The sequence below is a fragment of the Carettochelys insculpta genome, chromosome 25, assembly GCF_033958435.1.
Source record: "Carettochelys insculpta isolate YL-2023 chromosome 25, ASM3395843v1, whole genome shotgun sequence".
NCBI classification, from domain to species: domain Eukaryota; kingdom Metazoa; phylum Chordata; order Testudines; family Carettochelyidae; genus Carettochelys; species Carettochelys insculpta.
The window spans coordinates 17,119,446-17,135,903 of NC_134161.1; the positions used below are offsets into that span (position 1 = coordinate 17,119,446).

General features: G+C 45.5%; 1 protein-coding gene across 3 annotated transcripts in view; it reads left to right on the top strand.

The window, feature by feature from the left end:
- The first annotated feature begins 329 nt into the window (after nt 1-329).
- The window catches only part of MSANTD2 (Myb/SANT DNA binding domain containing 2), a 42,626-nt gene continuing 26,497 nt past the window's right edge, over nt 330-16,458 (top strand). For all 3 annotated transcript variants that reach the window (XM_074977103.1, XM_074977101.1, XM_074977102.1), the window contains exon 1: nt 330-830. In XM_074977103.1, the coding sequence (XP_074833204.1) occupies nt 339-830 (492 nt within the window). In that variant the 5' untranslated portion in view covers nt 330-338. The remainder of the gene's footprint in view (nt 831-16,458) is intronic.

Here is a 16,458-nt window from a genome sequence, read left to right on the forward strand (position 1 = left end):
TGAAAAGCAAAGCCTCTGCTGTGCAACTGTACAAAGGCCGGGGCTGCAGGTCCCGCCTGTGCGCTTTGCCCCACGGTGCGCCCGCCGGCGCCCGTCCGTGCACACGAGAAGAACCCTGCACCGGAGTCAATCCCCTTGTAGCCGCCCCTGCTGGGACCGGCGCGCGCAGCCAGCCGCCGCGAACCCCCGCAGGCCACGCCCCCACCCCGTCCTCGAGCGCCCTCCCCTAGGGCACGTGCTTCCCGCGCGCGCTCCCTTTCTCCCGCTTCCCTCCCCTCCGCCGGAAGCCCCTCCTCCGGTGCGCGTCACGTCCGCCCGCTCGGCTCGGCAGCTCCAATATGGCGGCGCCCTGTGGCTCCTCGCAGCTCCCGGCCGCCGAGTCGCCGCTGAAGATCCCCAAGATGGAGGTGCTGTCGCCGGGCTCGCCGGGGGCGCTGAGCGACGGCAACCCCAGCCTCTCCGACCCCTCCACGCCCAGCGGCGCCTCCCCGCTGGGGCCGGCCGGGCCGGGTTGCGCCGCCGCCGCGGGGGCCGGGCCGGGGGGCCGCGGCGGGGCCTCGCCCTCCGTCTCCTTCTCGCCCGGCGGCGCCGCGGCGGCCGCGGCCGCAGCCGCCTGCCGGGGCATGTCGTGGACGCCGGCCGAGACCAACGCGCTGATCGCGGTGTGGGGCAACGAGCGGCTGGTGGAGGCGCGGTACCAGCAGCTGGAGGGCGCCGGCACCGTCTTCGGCAGCAAGGCCCCCGGGCCCGCCATGTACGAGCGCGTCTCGCGGGCGCTGGCCGAGCTGGGCTACGAGCGCACCCCGTCGCAGTGCCGCGAGCGCATCAAGGTACGGCGGGGCGAGCCGGGCCGGGCCGGGCGGGGGTCCGGGCCGGGGCGAGCGAGGGGACCCGGGGAGGGAGGCGGGCGGGCCGGGCCATAACACACGGCGAGCTGGGCTGGGCTGGGCCGGCCCGATTCGGTTCCGGGGGCGGCCGCTCCTGTGCCGTCCTGTGGGCTGGGCAGAGGCTGGAATCTTTGGGATACAGAGCCTCGCTGTCTCCTAGGGCCCTTGTAGCACAGCGGGGTGCGGCCTGGCAGCATCCTGGCCTGACCCCCTGGACAGCTCCCTTCTGGGGATGGCGTGGGCGGCTCTGGCCCAGGGCTCCGGGAAGGGGTGTTGGGCAAGGGCTTCGGATCTGCTAACTAGGCACTCAAGCAAATCACCTGTGCTGGGTCCCAGGGACCCCCATGCCCTGGGGCTGGGCTGGGCACCAGCCATGTGGCAGGTGTCACATTTGTGCTAATTCTACAGTCACTTCAGCACTGGGTTCGTTGCTTCTGTACTGTGCTTCTCTGGGGTGTGAGGTAGGGGAATGGGCGTTTACTCATGTAGCAAGACACCAGCTGTTGGTACAGAGCATCCTGAGCCACACAGACCCATCCTACGCTCATCCAGTGGGAAAGCTCCTACGTACTAGTTTTCTTGCAAGACTTTGTCAGACTATACATCTGGTGAAAACAGCTGAGTTTTTTCTCTGGTACCAGTTGAAACCAGGTGGCATGGAGGGGCACAAACTTCAGGCAGATTTTCAGTGTGCCTTGGGAGTGCACCTTCAGTGTAGTTCTTACTAGCCGAACCACTTGCTTCTCCTTTGTTCCAAGTTAGAATGTGCCCTATGGAGCCACAAGAAAGAACATCTTCTCTTTATCCTGCTCGAGTGTGCAATGAGTAGTGAAAACTTCTTCAAGTAAGGTACTTTAAGAATAGCACATGTGCTTCTCAGAAACAGATTTTCCCTAAATCCAGATTCATCATTTGGGTAACTTTTAATCTTTATGAGAGGTTGCATTTTTGTTTTGTTTAGAAAAATAACATAGGGATGGTCAGACCCCAGGTCCCTCTAACCCAATATCTTGTCTTCTAACAGTGGCCAATACCGAATGCCCCAGAGTAACAAACAGAATGGGTAATCAACAAGTAATCTCTCCCTTGTCATTTATTTCTACCTTCTGGGCAATAGAGGCTAGGCGTACCATTGATACCCATTCTGGCTAATAGCCATTGATGGTCCTAGCCTTGGTGAATTTATCCAGGTCTCTTTTGAACCCTGGTAAGGTTCTGTTCTTGTGTGTTGCGTGGAGAAATAATTTTGTTTGCTTTAAACCTGCCACCTAATAAAAAGAGATGGACAGCTAATGTTTGAAAGACTAGTTTTCTGACTAGTTAACCTTATTTTGTAATGGTGGTTGGCAGAGGACGAGCACTAGCATTTTGACCACAGTAAAAAGTTCAGGGTTTCCAGTGACAGATGCAAGCAAATGTCTAAGGTGCTTTTATGTTTTTAGTACAAATCATTACAAAAGTGAATTAATAATGTCTGTTTAAAATTACCAAGTCTTAACAGTTTTCTTTTCTGTTCTGTGATACTGGCCAGCGTTTTCAGCACTTTGTCAGTGAACAGAAATGCATGAGCAAGAGGTAGTACCAAGATGTGGTATTACTATGCTGTCAGTGAAGTTTTCTGGGTATCTAATATAGTATTTTTGAATAGTCTAGCATTCTTAACTATCCCAGACATTTTGGGCTTGTAGCATTCTAGAGTAGTGTTTCCCAATTTCAACTCAAAAGAATTTTGTGGAATCCCATTCCTAGGTTCTACCTCACTCAGCCCCCAAATGTGCCCCCCATCTCGAGGCTTTACCTACCTCAGCCTCCAAATCCACTCCCTTATCCCCAAGCTTTACCCCACAAACCAGCCTCAAACCTACTTTTCGTCTCTGTGCTTAACCCCTCTCAGCCCCAAACTGCCCCCAGGACTAACCCATCCGTGTTGCTGGCTGGGGAGCCTACAGCGGGCAGCCACGTGTGCCCAGCAGAAGGAAGGCTGGTATGGAGGTGTTCCATGGGGGAGAGGGTGTGAGCTGGAGGGGTGTGGCTGCTTGGATACCAAGAAGAGTGAGTGACAGTCAGTGGCTTCCTGGTCTGCCACTACTGAAGTAATGAAACTAAATTGAGTTGGTTTAACATCTGGATCCCTCTAGCCAGCCTGCCTGCCTGTCATTAAACCAATTAAATTCAGCTCTACTGTTTCAGCAATGGCAGGGCAGGGAGCTGCAGAGGAGTCAGCTATTGTAATGGGATTTTCTTGCAGAACCTTTATTTTCACCTTGTGGAACCCCAGGTTCCCGTGGAACCCCATTTCGGAAACACTGGTCTAGAGTAAACCTTTGAGAGTCAGGTACCAGACATCAGCTGTGATTCTTCTTTGCTGAGTACTTTAGTACTGTGCCCAAGCAGGGGGATTCCTGTGTTACCTCTGCCCATGGACTCTGAAGACAACTTGTCTTTGAAAAGTAGGGTTTTGCAGGGCACACCAGAAGCCAGATGGTTTAGAACACCCATTTGTAGGGCTGTTGGGCTTTGAAACTGAGGTGTGGTCCTGGATATAGTTCTCAAAGACCTGCAGTATTTCTTTAGTCCACTGGATTGTAGATTAAGCAGAATGTTTGAGAATACTGTACTACTGTGGGTATTGGGTTTTTTGTGTGTGTGTGTGTGTTTTGTTTGTTTGTTTTTTTGCGTGTGCTTACTGCTGTTCCCCCAGCTGGGAGAAGGGAGGGGGAGCAGCGGGACTTGGATAGCCTGCCTGTGGGCTTCTTACTGCTGCTCTGATTGGCCAGAATTCTGGCCAATCAGAGCAGCCGAGTAAATTGCCTGGGAGCAGGGGGTGAGGATGTAGAGCCATGTGCGTCTGGGGGTGCTGCAAAGGTAAGTGCACCCCTGTTGCCCAGACCTCATGCCTCCAGATGGCTCTTGTACCCCTCTCCCATGCAGACCCTCCCTTTCAGACCCCTCACACCAAACCCTCCACTGCTTCCCAGATTCCCTCATCCATAGGCTGCTCCTGCAACCTGCTCCGGCCCAGATCATCAACCTCTGGACTGCTCCTGCATCATCCCTCTCACCCAAGCCCCTTAGCCCTGACTCCCTGACTAATTTGTCTATGCATCAATGACCTGAAGAAGATACCCCACCTCAGGTTTAGTGCATGGTGAAAATTACTTAAAACAGTTCACAGTGTAGTTTTGGTTTTCTTTCATGAGTCTTCTGCAGTCTCCTAGGGGTATTAATGGTTAACCTGTAAGTCTCACCCAAAACAGATGAGGTTTACTGGTTATGTTAGGGTGAGACTTATCAGTTTTGGTTAACTGATGAGGGCTGCAGCACACCTTCCCCTCCCCCCCGCACCTCCTGCCTGCCATGGGCTGGGGGATGTTCTAGACTCATGGGGTCTGCTGCGGATCAGGGCACTGTAGCCCAGCCAAAGCAGCCCTCATCTTTGGCCCCTTGGGCTGCCTCCCACCCCATTTAATTGATACTTTAGCGGGTTAACTAATTAAATGGGATTTTACATTTCTAGTGTCTCCCTCACAATGCAAGAGTGGTGCTGCTATAGCATTAAGTGCTGACACTTTTTCTAGCAATGGGAGGGGTTCTCCCATCACTGATGATCATCCTCCTTAAGAGGCAATAGCTAGTTTGAAGCAAGAATTCTGTCCACCTAGCAGTGCCTACGTCTCTGAGATGTGGATTTTTCAGATCACTAAGAGACATTCATATGTCAGTCTAACTGGTCAATATACACCAGACTTTGGTTGCTATGGTGGTGAGAACCTTATGTAGTGTTTGTAGAAGACTCCTGGATTAATTCAGCTGTACTTATGTGCTGGGAATAAATTGAACATTCTTGGGAAATGTCACGCTGTTGGTTCTGTGTTAAAAGTGGCACTTGGATCACTTGGATTTGCGTGAGCCTGTTGGTTCGAGCAGGTTGGAAGAAGATTGCCAAAAAAGGGGTATACCGGAGTGAACATTTTAATCACTCTGTGTCCATGTGTTGCCTGCTCTAAGACAGATTCACTCTAGTGGGGTGGCATGGCGGAGAAGGATTTGAGCAGAACTTTGTCAGCTTGGATTGTTTACAGGCTAGCAAGATCAATGAATAGCTACATTATTTCATGTGTATGTTTCACAATGATGAGTAGAAGAAGAATGAAGGTTTCCTGTTATCAACCTTGAACTTGCAATATCTCCAGGAGCAGCAATCCTTTGTTAGATAGTGAATCCAGAAGGGCTTGTAGGGAATCTGCTACACTTGTAATGAACAGTTTGGGCTGTTATGAGCATGGAAAGAATCACTGTTAAAATCATTTGCTTAACATTCTTTTGTCTACTCAAAAGAAAACAGCAGTCATGTAGCACTTTACCTAACAAATTATGTTGTTGGTCTTTCATGAGCTTTTGTGGGGCAAACCCACTTCTTCTGAAGGTGTATCAATGGGAACCAATCTATAAGTGAGTAAATTCTATATGAGGCTGTATCTCAGGCTTCCTGCCACAATGGACCGGTGAAGAACAGCAGTTCAAGTTAATGCTGGCCAATATTGTGACTCAGCTGCTGCCACTTGCTTGTAACAATGACTTTTTTGGTGCATTCTTTTTACATCTTGAGCACATTCCATTAGGGACCTTAACGTGTTACAGCACAACTCACGACAGTGAGATCATGCTGTGACCCAATCTTTTACATATCCTGGAACCCTGCTGTTACGAGGTTCTTCAGCATAGCTGCCTCGGAAGATGAGTACAGTAGAATCTCGATATTTGCCAGGTTTCCATGTTGAGAACCTTCACAAATGTTGAATTTTGTGAATATGGCAGCCCCCGGCTGCTGGCGCTCCCTGTCCAAGGCCCGGGAGGGAGCAGTGTCTGCTGGCGCTCCCTGCCTGGGGTCCCAGGGGAAGCGACCACTCCCCAATAACTGAATTTGCAAAGGTTTGTGAATATAGAGACCCTACCATATTGCATGAAAAGCATGCTCAGAGGTCTGTTCACCATAGTGCTGCTTGCTCAAAACCAGAATTCTCTCACTCAGTGTCCAGCACCAGCTAAGGCTGGCATTTTTCAAAGGCACCAAGAGTTGGCTTGCTGCAGAGGTTACTGAGTGAAAATCTTGACTGTTTATGAATGTCGCTAGAGTAAATGATCACTGGAGAGTCTAGTTTTCCATGATAACCCCAAATTCTCTCAAACATAAAAATATGGGGTGGTTTTTTCTGTGATTAATATTAAACTCCTAAATGTACTTTTCCTAGTCACACTGCATATGTAGATATTGAACACTGTTTTGTTGATACAATCGGACTCCATTTATCTGATCTAATTAGGACCAGGGCCAGCTCAGGTAATCAAAAATCTGGGTTATCTAGACAGCTTTAAACCGCAGGCGATAGGACTTGGCCTGTCAGTCCTGGTTCAGTTAATCCAGAAAGGGTAATGGTTGGAGGCTCAGATCAATAGGGCTCTATTGTATGATTTTTTTACCCACAAAATGTGAAAAACTGAAGATTCTCTGTAAAAAGATGTTCCATTTTTCCCCATTGCAAACAGATTCCTGCTCATTACAGTTATACCTTCTGGCTTAAAATAACAACACCTGTGGCATTCCAGTGAGCTGTGCATGCCTGGCTCCCTGGGAAATGCCAGCCTAAATCATTTAAGCAATTAAATAAATCTGTAGCTGAACCTCAATATTGATTTTTATCATCTGTTTTAACTGGTATCCCTTGATGTACATTTAAGAAACTGTAACATTCATTTTACCCATAAAGTATTTGATGTGCTACTTAAGTTGTGATTTATTTATCTTGAGTGTTTTTAAACAAACTTTATTTTGGTTTTCTTCAGCACTTAATTCCATGGAATCTGTAGAATCTTGATTCACCTCCCTCATCAAATCATCTAGTAAGAATAGTTGGGTTTTTTTCCATTTTTGTCTGTTCTATCAAATTAGTGTATCCTGTTTTGAATTAGGGTAAAATACAAAGCGTGATCTCAGTTCTTGTAACATCTGCATATGGTTTTCTTCACATATGCACAGCTGGACTGCAATCTAGAAATGAGCCTACTTTTAAATTTGGCCAATCTAATGATTCTGGTTTAAATTTAGGGATTCATGTGCAACAGTTCTAACAGTTATTGCTATCTTATGTCTTCAAAAGGTGAAGTGTTGAATATAACTTTGATCTAAAAAGTTCTCTGGAACAATCAACTGCTTAACCATGAAGCACAGAAAAATTGGGTCTTAATTTCCACATCAGTGAGATTCCAAAATGGTTTCCATGGCCATTATTTTCCTCTTCTCCAAATTTTAAACAACATCCTTAATTTTACCGTTGCTTGGCTCTTCCTTCTGATCATTCTCTGTGTCTTCAAATTGCTTGTGATCCCATCGTTCTTGTTAGCAGAAAATATATTTGCTGGAATACCTGTAGTCGTTACCCTGTGCTGTTCTTACTTTTCACTATGTGAGAGCTGAAGAAATATTTTATTTAGTAGAGAAATTGGGCACATTGGTTTCCCTGGCCTTGGGCTAGCTAGCCTTGTGCAGTAACCTGAGGAGAGTCTCTACTGCTTGATTTTTTTTATTCAGAATTTCAAAAATCCAGCTAAATTCTGGAGAAAGTGTCTCAAAATGCCCTATCCACAGCTGGTATGAAGTGCAAATTCATTTTTTAAGCTATGTGCGCTCCCTTTTCCTAAAATTTGTCTTTCAGGAGTGAACAAGCTTAGTTGTGTAAAAACGGAGCTTTTTATATAGTGCTTTCCATTGTTAGGTTGCATGTTCAGTAATACAGTATGAAGATTAAAAAGTGATGGAGTAGTGACCCTGGTGCTCTTCAGGATTAATTATAACTGAGTTACAGTATTTGGATTATGTGGTCTCATCTCAGTCCGAACATTTAAATGAAGTCATTGAAAACAATACACGTATATTCACTCTGGCAGGCGCAGTGTCTAAAATCTTTAGTCAGTCAGTATTCTCTGACCAAAACAGCAGAAATGCTCAAAGATGTCCCTTGAGGTTTCTTGAAGGAAAGAGTATTGTTAAATAGCATACCCTGATCATTTTGAAAAAATACTCTGTGGTAATGTTGTACATCTTAAAGTCCTTTTGCGCAATTACCCCTCCAGTAACATACATACACTTCTTCAGCCAAGGAGAAGTATTTTCTTTGTGCATTTGACAACACTTGGTTTACAACTTTATCACTCAGGCAGAGTTTTCAAGTTTATCTGCATCCTACTATAGCTACAAGTATCACCCATCTGTCAAATTAATGTGATTTTCCAGGAGGATCATACTCTTCAGACTTGCAACATAACGTTGTGTTGATGCTGCTAATTTTTTTGAATTTGACTCAGTTTGATCATTTTGCTATCTTCCATTGTATGGGCTGCTGCCTTGTTGATCCTGGGGTATTAGACAAGGTAGATGAAGCAACATCTTACTGGACAAACTTCTGTTTGGGGAGACAGACAAGCTTTTAAGCTATATAGAACTCTTCTTCCAGTCTGAAGCAAGCTTGAAATCTTCTTTCACCAGCACGTATTGGTCCAATAAAAGGTGTTACTTCATAAGAGTTGCATTCAGCCAGGGTGTGAAATCCATTTAAAATATTGACAATACATCCACTGTTGGCTGAACACTGTGCGACCATCCAGGCGTTGATATCTATCAGTGTCATGCTGATTGTAAGGAAAGAACTTATAACCTAATCGTCACTTGTCCCAAATCCTGAGTTGTATTCCAAAGTAACTATCTCCACTGATCTTTCCACATGGTTGCCATGATCTTAGTAGTTGAATGTGTACAGCAATTGTACTCCATGCTGGTAGATTTCTGCTGATCTTTGGATAGTCTCAGCGGACACTTTTACAATTAAAAAAGAAGATCTTAAACAGTTTTCATATGATTTAAACCATGTCTGGAGATGAAAATGTATCAGTCACAGAAGAAAATAAACTCACAGGATATTTTAATTGGAAAGTCTCTTCTGCTAGATGAGACCCAAAAAGGGAAAACAACTATCTGTATTTGACTTAAAGAGACAAAACACCAGCATTCATGTATTAAGATGTGACTTGCAGAGGTTTTCTTTAAGAGGTTTTGCCTTTTTTTTCCCTCCTGCATTATGAAACTTAACACTTGTGGCGTTTAAGTTTTCTCTAATACCAGTCAAGGCAGTCTGGTTTTCCCTGGCTGTCATGAAGGCCCTTATCATGTAGTCTGAACTCAGGTCATTGATACCATTTTTTTTTTTTTTTTTTTTAAACCCAAAGACTCCTAGCCCGAGCACAGTAGGTGCAGGTCCCTCAAGACATTCTATTTACTGCTGCCCATGTGCAGGGTTGCTAGATTCTTTTGGCTTTTTTCCTGTGTGGGCAGAAACCATACATATTACTAAAATGACACAGGTAAAGCAAGGGCACAAAGCGTGTGCTGATTGCATACAGGTATGAGGGATGCAAGCACAGCTAGCAAAGCTACTGGAGCCCAGGATTTTGCAAAGTCACAGAGAGGTCGCCGTGTTGGTCTGCATCCTAACAACACAACAGAGCAGTCCTGTAGCACTTTAAAGACTAACAACATAATTTATTAAGTGATGAGCTTTCATCAGGCAGACCCACTTCTACAGCACTGTCTCCAGATCTGAAGAAGTTGGTCTGCCCCGTGAAAGCTTATTGCCTAATAAATTATTTTGTTAATCTTTTAAAGTGCCACAGGACTGCTCTTTTGGTGTGTCAGCATGATGGTTTCCTGGGAGGGCCATTTGCTAGCCTAGGGTGCCCATCACTGCTCTAGAGCACATCTCTTGGGCATCCCATTTTAAATTAAAGATTTCAAATCTCAATCCAGCACATCGACTGTTAGGCTTTTCCAATGGCCAATATCTCTACAACTGAGAACTTGTTTCTGGGTTGAGTTTCCAGTCACTGGCTCTTACCCCTTTTGTCTGATAGGATACACTAGAGGGCTTTAATCTCCTGGGCTGATACTTATAGATCAAATTCAAGTTACCTCTGAATCCTTTCTTCAGTAAGAGGAACACGTTTAAATACTTCAGGTCTCAGTGTGAGGCAGGTTTTCTAGGTAATTATTGCAGCTCTCCTTTAAATCTCCAGTTTATGAACTTTCTTGGTTGTAGGACTTCCTGTATCTCAGCCTACATGAGAGTGGCTCTTCCTGCTGCTACCTGTAAGGAAGAAATAAATTATAGTAGACATATGCAGCAATGATGGGGTTGAGTTTTTGAACTTCCATGTGACCCTTTTTTTTTTCCTTTTAAACTATTGGACGAGCAGCTCCTGAAGATTGCTGTGGGCTGTTGCTGACGTTATTCATGTGTCCTCTCCTAGGGGTTGAAAGTATGAGTAGATTGCAGGCCTTAACACTGAGAGCTCTGAACAAACAAAGTGCCTAGGTTCCTCTAGAAGACACAGTCATGACTGGTTACCCAAACAGGTAACCGCTATCTTTCTCCTTAAGTTGACTACAAGAGTATTGCAGTATACAACTTAATCTGCACTTATCAGTTCCAAGTAGATTGTATAGTCTGTCTTGGGTAGCAAACTGTCACATTAACAATCCAATACAGGTTAGCCTATTGCAGGGGCAGACGTGACCTCAGATTACCTGGAAGGCCTGACCACTGCTGCCCCCTGCACTGCCCACAGCAGTGGGATCTGTTGGGGAATAGAGAGAGTACCAAGCACGCTCTGCTTTTCCACAGCTCCCGCTGCCACAAGCATTGGAGGGGGCCCTCAATCACTGCTGCCACCCTGCACCAGGCCCCGTACGTAATCCACAAGGCCATGTCCCTCCAGTGATGGGCTGCAATGGGGGAGGGGAGAATGGGCCTGCCCTGCCTCACAGGCCAGATTGAAAATCCCCACATGCATGGCTGGTGGGAGTTGAGACGCCTGCTCTAAGGCATGTGCCTCAGCCATTGCTGATGAGAATCCCTAACAAACCGCTGCCTTAGTCACATGAACTGAGTGAGTACAGAAGAAAAGTCCAACATGTCTGAGTGCTAGTTGGTGGCCAAATGAGTCCTACAAGCAAAGCAAGTGAGATCTGTCTCAGCTTTCTGTCCTCTTGTGTGAGGGTTGTCACTCTGAACTTGTCCTACAAATGACAATGTTTGGTGGGTTTGTCCTGTATTCCATGGACAGCAAAGGCTCAACTCTTAGGACAGAGGCAAATGAAGCTCCTAAGGTTGTCTTCCACTTACCTCTGTAAAGACAGACTTCCTCTCACTACGGCAATAGGCATCTGCCATCCCTTACACTCCTACAGTGGACAGAGTGGGCCTGTTTCCGCACCCCAAATTCATGTTTAAAGTGATCTATGGTGCTTGTGTAATCAGGGCATCAATTTCCTTCTGTTGTTCTCCAGCCCTTAATCGCACCAAGGAAGCATTTGCCACCCCAGGGTCCACAATGTGGACAGAAGACTCTTAGCTATATAAAGGGGACCAAATAATAAAAACATCCTTGGTCAGCCTGGCTCATAGGAGTAAGAGGCAGGTCAGTCTTGTTCAACCCACAGGGGATTCATACGCGCAGTTTGACAGTTTTGACTTGTCGTATGTTCAGCCAGCGGTGGGGGTTGGGTTACATTCAAAAAGGTCTAAGGAGCTGCTGATGCTTTTGTAAAAATTTCTCCTGCTGAGCTATGCTGCTCTGTGACTCTGGGCTCTTATTCAGCATCGCTGCTTTGACTTGGCCTTCTCACCTTATGCCCAATTCAAAGCACTTTCTGCCTATGGAAGCTCGATTATTGTTTGTTTGTGGAAAGAGAAGCCACTTGGCCAGCTCTCGAAGGGACAGCAAGGATTCCTGAGTTTATGGATGGAATTGGTGGTGGTTTTGGCTTCTGTCCCTTAGGTGTCTTATGACTACAGAGCACTGGGGAGGAGGCAAGAGGAGGCTTGAGGCTTCTGAGCTGAGCGTACACTTCTCTCAAGAATGTGCATCTAGGTGACCAGTGTGACAAATCAGTCTTACCGTTTCTTGTCCTGCAGGGTGATTTTTCAACTGGACTTGGCTATTTGTTCCCTATAGGTTCTAGTAACCATTTTTAGTAAGTGTATTAGACTCTGACACTAATTCCTGTCTCTTTAATCATTCTCTCATTGAAAAGTTCTTCAGGGTAGAAGTTACTAAAAGCACATCTAGTATAGAGATGTTAAATTCCAAACCCCTTCAGTCCCTTCTGTTGCTTTTCTTGTATCTGGCACCCTGGCAAGAGGACTTCTGAGATGGAACGTTAGTAATATAAAGATGTTTTAATGTAACAACAGCCCGTTGGGCAGGCTCTACCCACCATTCCAAATTTTATTGCAGAAATAGTGTTTTACTGGTCTCAGTTTCATTTTTTCAGCCAAATTGTCTTTAAAAAAACAAAAAAGCCCATTTGCACAAGGAGAACTAATGGAAGTGTCCTGAGAAGAACAAAAATTCAGTTCATCCATATTTTTCATCTGGTATGCAGACTTTTAAGCTCTAAAGGGACTGTTATCAGCTGCAGGTTGAACTTCTCTAATCTGGAACACACTCACCTGGCAGCATCTGTAATCCAGCATGATTTTAGTTTGCCAAACAACCACTTATCATGGGTATGGCCAAGTTTCCCACAGTCACATAATGTTTGTTTACAGGCACCAATAGTGGCTGCCAGTGTTTTGTACTGTCCTTTAGCTGTAATTTACCCCTAGATGTCTTCTGAGAACCCAGTAGGCATTGGAAGCATTGGTGGTGCTGCTAGACAGTGTTGATTTCTTGTGGTCTGGCAAATTCTCTCATTCAGCGCTGGTCAGGTCCCCAAAGTGCTTGAGGAGAGAGGTTCAACTTGTAGTATGACCACCTCCTTTAACACAAACTGAGTTTCACCCAGAAATTCTAGCATGACATCCATAATTTCTATTGGACCATACCTGTTTTTATTTTATTTAAAACTTCCAGGTAATTTCAGTGTTTTATTACAAAAATAATTGAAAAGGGAAGTTTTCTGGGCTGTAAATATTCTTTTTTCCTGTGCCTTCTGTTTTGAATTTTTTTTTAAAAAAAAATTCCTTTCATGTTCTGAAATGTAGTTTTTCATTTTAGCATGAAAAGCGGATCACTAACTTTCGGTTTGCTCTGAATGCTGATAGCATGGATAATTATCTACACCCATGGTGGCCTGTATCTCCCAGGCACTGGTTTGAAAACAGTCACTTGGGTACTCATATACATATTCTGGTACTTCTGATTTGGCTTCACCAAAGCCTGGGTTGGCTCTTTGCTGCAAGGGGGGGAAAAAAAAAAAAGCTAATTAGTGAGCTGCTGTGTCTCCTGCCAAAGCAGGAAACTTGGCCGAGACACGCTTCCAAAATATGAGTGAAAAATAAGTAAAAACCAGCACCATTGTTTTTGTTAAACCTGGGAGATTTTCAGGCATAAATCAATAAATTGAAAACCAAGCACCGTAAATCTTTTTTATCAAGATCTGAAGAATCTTACAGCGGAGATATGTAGGCCCATTACCTGGTTACACAAAGGTTAAGCACTACAGAAGACTTTCTATGCTGAATTATTTTCCTTTAATTTGAAAAGTTTGGTGAAATAAACCAGAGTTAGCTGAAGATCACTAACGTGTGTGAGACTTTATCTAACATTCTTTGCTCGTGTAGCAGCTTCTCAAACCATTGCACTTTCCGCCTGTTGCCCTCTTTCATGGAACTCATTACTATTACTTAGCTACATTGGTGACTCATAACTTGCATCAGATAAATCAGGTATAAAGCTTCAGAAAACATACACAGTGGGAAACTGACTGATGGGCCAGTACCAATATTGATAGCCTGGAAAACTAACTGCTCTGTAGGGCATGGTGTCAGCATTTTCGGGGGGAACCCGAGGAGGTACGTGTATGCCACAGCAGTTCCACTCTGGCTGAGCGTGCAGTACAAGCTTTTCAGGATTTCCCAGTGTCCCATTTTCTGTGTACAGTTTTTAAGTTGTAAGTGAGCAGAGAGCCTTTATCTTCTGAATGTAGAGCATCCATTATCTCTTTAGTAATAACAAAATTTGAGAAGGTGGCTGATGGTTCGCACCACATGTTAAACGGTTATATTTAAAAAGTTGCTCCTTCTCAAAAGACATGAGGGTAGAAAGGTGTTGGTAGTATGTACAAAGACGTGAGTTGTTAATACAACTGGATCCCTGCTCAAGGGCATCCTGGAAGGGACAAAGGTACTACAAGTCTTGGAAAAAGCCCATCTCCAGTGATAACACAGGAATTCCTATAGGCCTAAGGAGAATTAAGTCTTCCATCAAAAACAACCCCCCATGTTCCCAGGTGTTATAACTGTGCAGAAAATCTTGAATGTCTTGATGCAGTGCTGATTTCTTGATCTTGCAAACAGTAGCCCAGTGAAGTGGCTAATTCCCGTTAGTTTAACAGCCATGCAGCTCAGATGAGACTCTCCCAGTTTTAGCTCTATGCTGTAGAGACCTAGAGGTATCCAGGATGGAGAGTGCCTGTGGGAAGTAGAAAATAGTGGAAGTCCCCCCATTTCCAGGGAAGGGAAGTAGAGGTCCCACCAACAGTTTTTAGCTATGGTGTTTTGGGTGGGGGAGCTCTTCTCTTAAAGACACTAGTGAAGTTGTAGAATGCTTTCAGTTTTCAGAGGTGGATAGAGTCATCCAAGCAAAGTTCTGGACCCTTTTGGCAGTGATCTTGGAGTTGACATCTATCCTACTGAAGTATCTGGGAATGTGTTCTGACCAGGGTATGTACTGCCTCATTCTTCCTTTGCACAGATTTCTGTTCAGTAGGTGCTTGGTGAACTTTTTGCTGCTTTCTTAGCCAGATAGCATTCGTGTTGACAGCTGAATGAAGTAAATGGCTGCTAATAATGTTGCCTTTGAAGTCTTGCAGGGATGTTACAAATTATCTGCTTGAGAGAACTCTTTTTCTGAAATGTAAACTTAAGTTTTAAGTGGTTGAGCCAATGTTTGCAGATCTTGAGGCCTCTCGGAAGACCTAATCAGAAGATACTGAAGCTTCTCAGTTAATTTTGCTAGAGACAACCTTGTGTTTGTTTAGCATGACTATTAATAAAGCAGTTAGAATCTCATAGGCCTCAAAATTGAGAGAGCTGCAATAGCTGCTCAGCTGGATATGGCAGTATTGCGAGGCTTGTAAGAAAATAAAATCTTTAGGAAAAATTTTTAAAATTCGAATACAGCGATTTCTAAAAGCTCATAGGAATGATATGCAGTGGTCGTGTAATCCTGTCAGTTGTAGGGTCTCAGATACGAGGTGAGTGAAGTAACATCTTTTATTGGACCAACATCTGTTGGCGAAAGACAAGCTTTTGAGCTTACCCAAAGTTCTTCTTCAGGTTGCAGCTGGTATGGTTAGTTTTCACGCTACCCTGTGACACTAAGAAATGAGGTGAAAAATGAAGCCTCATTCTAGAATGAGAGCAGCTATCTGAGTGTAGTTCTACACTACAAAGTGACTGCTTGTAGTAGTGATATCTTCCTCCCCACAAGTAGTCTCCTCCCATGTACCTGCATGTTCCCTGCTTGGGCTGCTCACTGACCTATCCAGTGTTTGTTTCTTTAGCCCTGCAGTATCACTCCCACTCCCAGCCCTTGAAGAGGGATGCCGTTCTCTCATGAACATCAACAGATTTTTAAGCATCAAATACTGGGGCTGGTTCTACCCTCAGTTGCTCATCTAACCCCATCGAACACACAGTTGTTGGACAAGTGGAAAGTGATGCTCAAGACTTGAAAGCTTTACCCAACGCCTACTAATGGAGAACTCTGCCTACTAACCAGTGGTAAATATCAAAGACACAGGTGGAAAAGGAACAGTAGCCCCGTGAGCAATACCCCATTGAGAAGCCCAATGTTTCGACCACCCATGCTGGTATTTCAGCTAAGAAGATTGTCCTACAACTTTGCTTGGGGAGGAGGGAACCTGGAGTTCTTGTACCAGCTCTGCTTACTAAGAGTCCTTGAAAATCCCTCGCTCCAGTTATGGAAGAAAAAGGGGTTTCTCTTCCTCTCCCTCTAGGATCTCCTGGCTGTTGCATCCTTGGTGGCTAAAGATCTCTGCTACTTTGCACTGTCCCAGCTTCCTTTTTTAACTCTTACCTATCAGTGGGCAACCTGTGGCGTGAGAGCCACATGCAGCCCATTGGGGTTCTGTGTGTGGACCCGAGAGATTGCCAGATCCTTCTGGTTTCCATCTGCCTGAGTTTTCCCCCCCAACAAGTCTGACTAAAGTGGCGCGCCCATGAAGCAAGGGCATGTTCAGTGAGGTTTGTGCTCATTGTGCTCGCTGAGAGCTGTGCACTCCCTCTGTATCTGCTCAAAGCAATGCTACAGTTCAGTTGGCACACGCTGCAAACTCTAGGTACACAAGCACAGTTAGCAATGCTATGCTGTCCTGGGAAACCGTCTTGGTTACAGCAGTCTTGTGGCCCCCTGAAGTGGAGGGCCACTCATGTGGGCCACTGACTAGCCCAGGTTGCCCATTGCTGCTCTTTAACGTTGGACCTGCTTTTGGTAC